This window comes from Dasypus novemcinctus, chromosome 7 (genome assembly GCF_030445035.2).
Source record: "Dasypus novemcinctus isolate mDasNov1 chromosome 7, mDasNov1.1.hap2, whole genome shotgun sequence".
In the NCBI taxonomy this organism is placed as follows: Eukaryota; Metazoa; Chordata; class Mammalia; order Cingulata; family Dasypodidae; genus Dasypus; species Dasypus novemcinctus.
Genome location: NC_080679.1, coordinates 9339438 through 9344070, shown reverse-complemented (window position 1 = coordinate 9344070; position 4633 = coordinate 9339438). Strand labels below are relative to the sequence as shown.

At 56.0% G+C, this 4633-nt stretch overlaps 1 protein-coding gene across 1 annotated transcript; it reads right to left on the bottom strand.

Annotated features, from left to right (window-relative positions):
• Window positions 1-249: 249 nt before the first annotated feature.
• On the bottom strand, window positions 250-4299 carry ARL4C (ARF like GTPase 4C). The gene has a single exon (XM_004454241.5). It carries the CDS (start codon window positions 3767-3769, stop codon window positions 3191-3193), a length of 579 nt encoding a protein of 192 aa, XP_004454298.1. The 5' UTR covers window positions 3770-4299; the 3' UTR covers window positions 250-3190.
• Between the last annotated feature and the right edge of the window lie 334 nt (window positions 4300-4633).

The following is a 4633-nucleotide window of genomic DNA, read 5'->3' as shown; positions in this document are numbered from 1 at the left end:
CCAGGAAAGGGGTACAGGCCTGAGTTGCTGAGTCTCAAAAGCAGGGGGACCACCATTCACCATTCAGGGTAAATGAGATGCTTCAGCCAAAAAAGGTAGATACTTGACACAATCCCAGAGCTACTCAGAACCTCAGAGACCATCTTGGATTCTAACCCTCCCTTAGCAAAGGAGACCTAGAGGATCAACCCTAACATTGGAAAACCCAGCCACAAAAAAAAAAAAAAAAAAAAGTCCCCAAACGCTTGCTTGTATAAATAATTTATTTCTGTTCACAGCATCATGTATGCATTATAAAAGGGAACGGAGACAAAAGAGGATGATCAGGACAGAGAAGTACAACCAGAGAAACAGAAAAGGAAACCAGGAGACATGGTCCCAACAACGCGACAGGGAGTTAGTGGAGAGGATTTTTCTGGAATGAAATCGGCCTCCCTGTGTCTATCGGAAAACATTTCCAAAGCTCACCTGGCGAGGCCAATTTCCTCTATGTGAAACCCATTCATTCTCCAAAGGGCAGAAGGCATCATAAATCAATGACAGGTAGGGGGGACCCCCCAACGTGACCAGTCCACGGTGATTTTATGCACTTCCTGTTTGGTCAGAGGCGAAATGGGTTGTTATTAGGGCAAACGTTACAGAAATCAACTGAAACTCTGGACTATTAGTTGATATACCACAAGGCTTTACTGCACAATTACTAACAGTTGACTGTACCCTTAAGTATTGATAATGCAAAAAACGCAATCATTTCGCATTGTTTTTAAAGCAAGACAGGATCTGAACGGTGATCTTGAACCTAAGAATTGTCAGCACGAGGAGGTTACAGTATTTGGCATCTGCAATGTCACAAAATAAATATATTATTCTCTCAATAGTGTGGAACTACCAAAATGTCAAAGTGCTTAAGAAGTTGTTGCATGTGAAGAAAATAAAGGAAGGTGGATTTTTTTTAAATAAGTCTATACAGAATCCTCAGATGATGGGGCCAGCCCATTTAGAAATCAGTGAATATGCTGCTGCTATGTAAACTGCTTTTCAACACTGCTTAGCTAGAGTTCTCTACTGAGTTCCTACAAAAAAGACCAGCACTGGAGGGGTACCAAACACACTGAACTGACAAAGGATAGAAGGAACATGGGCTACTGGGTTTCTTTTTTTTAAAAAAGATTTCATATAAGAATGGGGTTTCAAGCTGGAAGCCAGAACTTCTACCTCTGGTTCCTAAATTAACTTGCTGAGTGAAATGGACAATAGGTATGGACTTGTGATTTGACTAATTCACATCACAGGCATGATCATGTTCAAGTTCTATAGGCCTCCTTTGTAAGAAATTTATAACGGTGGGGGAGGGGGGAGCCCCCACCTTTTCACCAGTAACCATGGTTTCAAAGAGGAAATCAAAATCAAACAATAAGGTTAAATTTCCCTTTCGATACTGTGTTTCAGGGTAAAGGACAGCTTCTGCAAACCAAGACTCAGTCCTGATTTTCAAGGATTTTTTAAAAATTACGTTATTAAAAATATGTATATTTACTCTTCTTTTACTTAAGCCTCTTTCAAGTAAACTGTGACGTGCCTGGGTCCGGGTGACCATGACGTCACAGGCTTCCTTTTATCTCAGACAATCGCTGTTTGCATTTGGCTAAAGTGCTGCCGGCTTGGCTCCGCAGGCCAGTTCCCACAAGAAGGAATCAGAAAGGCCCTCATCTTTGGGCTTTTCCTTAGCTTTTCAAAAATCCATGCCAAGAGGTCAGCTTTTGTAGCAAGGAGGGGTTGCATTTTTTTTTTTTGGTGCATGACATCAGATACTCTAAGGAGACATTTTAAATGAAATATTTAAATCAGATGGGCCACAATGAACCAAATTAGAAATCTGAACATGTCTGTCGCCACTTGCAGCGTAAAGGGATATAAAAGGGCAGAACAAAGTCTTTTTTTTTCCTAAGGTGAATATTCATTTGTAAAAGTTTTTTTTCTTTTCTTTAAATTGCGTCTGAAAACCCATCCTCACGCAGTTAGTATTATAAGAGGCACCCCTTGCGAAAACCACCTTGCAATTCAGCACACATCTACAGCGGGTGTGCTCATACAAACCAACCGGTAGGCTGAGAAAATGTTAAATCCCACAAGTATGGGTGTAGGTATTTATGCCGATTACACAACGCGGAGGGGGTTCCCTCTACCGCCACCCACGCCCCATCCAGCATTTACACCAAGAGACTTACCCTTTAAACCCCTTTCACTAGCCTGCATACAGTAAACGCATCATTTGCCACCACCTCCAACAGTTGTTTTGTTTTTTGAATTTTTATTGGTCTCTGTGTGATAATGACCTACACATGGACAAGCTCCAGCCCATCTGGAAGATGTCTGATTCCAGGCTGAGAAGCAGTTCTCAACAAAACCGGTCTTCTGGAGCCACCACAAAGCACCAGGAAAAGGGCATATCCGTGTCCATTGGCCGGTGAAGGCCAGCGCGCGTCCCCGTGTCCTCCGGCTGCCGCATCGTCCCCGGCAGTCCCTGATCGCCCAAACCGCCACCTCCTTTGGGCCCAGGGCAGGGCCAGCGACGTCTCAACAGGGGCCTGCCCTGTGACAGAAAATGCTCCAGACCCCGCAGCCCATGAATACAGGAGGAGGCTATTCCCCCCAGCACCGCCCAGGGCCGGGTGCCCCCCAGATGAGTTCCCCCAGGGTTCTGGGAACTGCACGCTTCAGGTAACGCACAGGTGCAATGCCCCCGGTGGGGGCGGGGCAGCCCGAACTTCCGGCCCTGCAGGAGTTGGAAGAAATCCCTTTTGTCTTTCAGAGATCTGAGCCTCCACCTGGGGCCCGGAGGGCAGAAGGGCAGCAGGACTAGCCGTCCACCGGCCCCCCGCCCCCGCGATCCCCGCGTTTCCTCCTGGGCTCCCCCACCCCATCAGAAGCTCTCGCGTCCAGACAAAAGGTCCCCTGAGCTGGGGGTGGGGGAGCTGGAGGAGGGCAGGCTGGCGGGTCAGCCTCCGCGCCCGGGTTCAGTCACTCGCCTGCATTTGGGTGCAGGGGTTCCGTTCCACGAACGCAAAGCCTCGCTTGGGTTGGCCGCCTTTGTTCGCGGGCGCGGGTTCGCGCTCCTCCACCCAGCCGTTCATTCATTCATTCCTGACGCACTCGCTCCCCCCCTCGCTCCCGAACGCGGCGGGGCGCATTACCGCTTCTTCTTCTGCTTGAGCGACTTCCTGCGTTTCAGGATCATCTCATAGAGCTTGTCCATGCCCTCGGTGAGGCCCTCGCCGATGATGGCGCACGCCGGCTGGACGTGGTAGGTGGTGGCCGGGATGAGCTCGTGCAGCGCCAGCTGCTTCTCGATCTCGGCCACCGGCAGCGACTTGGGCAGGTCCTGCTTGTTGGCGATGACCAGCAGCGGCGTGCCCTGGTTCTCGGCAAACTTGGTCACCTTGTGCAGCTCCGTCTTGGCCTCCTCCAGCCGGTCCACGTCCACCGAGTCCACCACGTAGATGATGCCGTCCGTGCAGCGGCTGTAGGACTTCCAGAGGGGCCGCAGCTTCTCCTGGCCGCCCACGTCCCAGAAGTGGCAGCTGATGCCCTTGGCCGTGCCGTTGCTCAGCTTGATCTTCTCGGTGTTGAAGCCGATGGTGGGCACCGTGTTCACGAACTCGTTGAACTTGAGCCGGTAGAGCACCGTGGTCTTGCCGGCCGAGTCCAAGCCCAGCATGACGATGTGCAGGGACTGGAAGGCCGAGATGTTGGAGGAGATGTTGCCCATGGCTCCTGGCTGCGGCGCGGGCCACTGCGGCTGCGGCGGGAGGGCGCCGCCCCCCGAGCGCGCACGGGGCAGACGCGCGGGGCGCACCTGGGCCCGCCCGCCGCCCTCCGCGCGGGCTCCGGCCCTTGGCCGCGGCGCGGGCTCAGCTCCCCGGGGCGCACGGCTTCGGCGCGCGCTCAGTCGCCTCGGCCCCCGCGGCCGGGCTCGCGATCGGCGGGCATCGCGTCTCTCCGGGTGGGCTTTGTCTCCGGGGAAGGCACCTCCGATGCCGCGGCCGAGGCGGGAGCGCCGGGCGCGGGCAGGAGGCTGGTGCCCGGCGCCCTCCCCCGGGTCCCGGCTCGCTCTGCGGCTGGCTCCCGGCCGCGCCCCGCGCTCCGGCCGCTGCCCGGGCTCTCCGCCGCCGCCCCGGGATTCGGATTCCCTGCACACGCCGCGGCCCGTTCTCGGGGCGCGCCAGGGAGGCGCAGGCGGGCCTCGGGCTTCCCCGGGGGTCGCTGCTGCGCGGCCGCCTCGCTGTCCCCGCAGTCCCCGCGCCGCCGCCGCCGCCGCCAGCCTGCAGCGGCCGGAGGGCGCCGGGCCCCGCCCCCGCCGCCGGGCCCGCCCCCGCGCCGCCCCGGGCCCCGCCCCCAGCGGCCCCGCCCCGGTGCGGCGCGGCCACCCAGCGCTCGGGCGGCCCTTTTCGCGCCTTCCTCCAGTTCGAAATCTCCTCCCGCGCCGCGCGGAGACAATGAGCGCGGGAGCCGCCGCTGGCTTCCAGGCCGCTGACGCATCTCGTAAAAATAGCTGCCCGCCCAGCCCGGGGTCCGAGCCCGGGCGCGCAGCCTGTCCGGGAAAGGGACTCAGGGGCCCCCGCGCTAGCGCGGG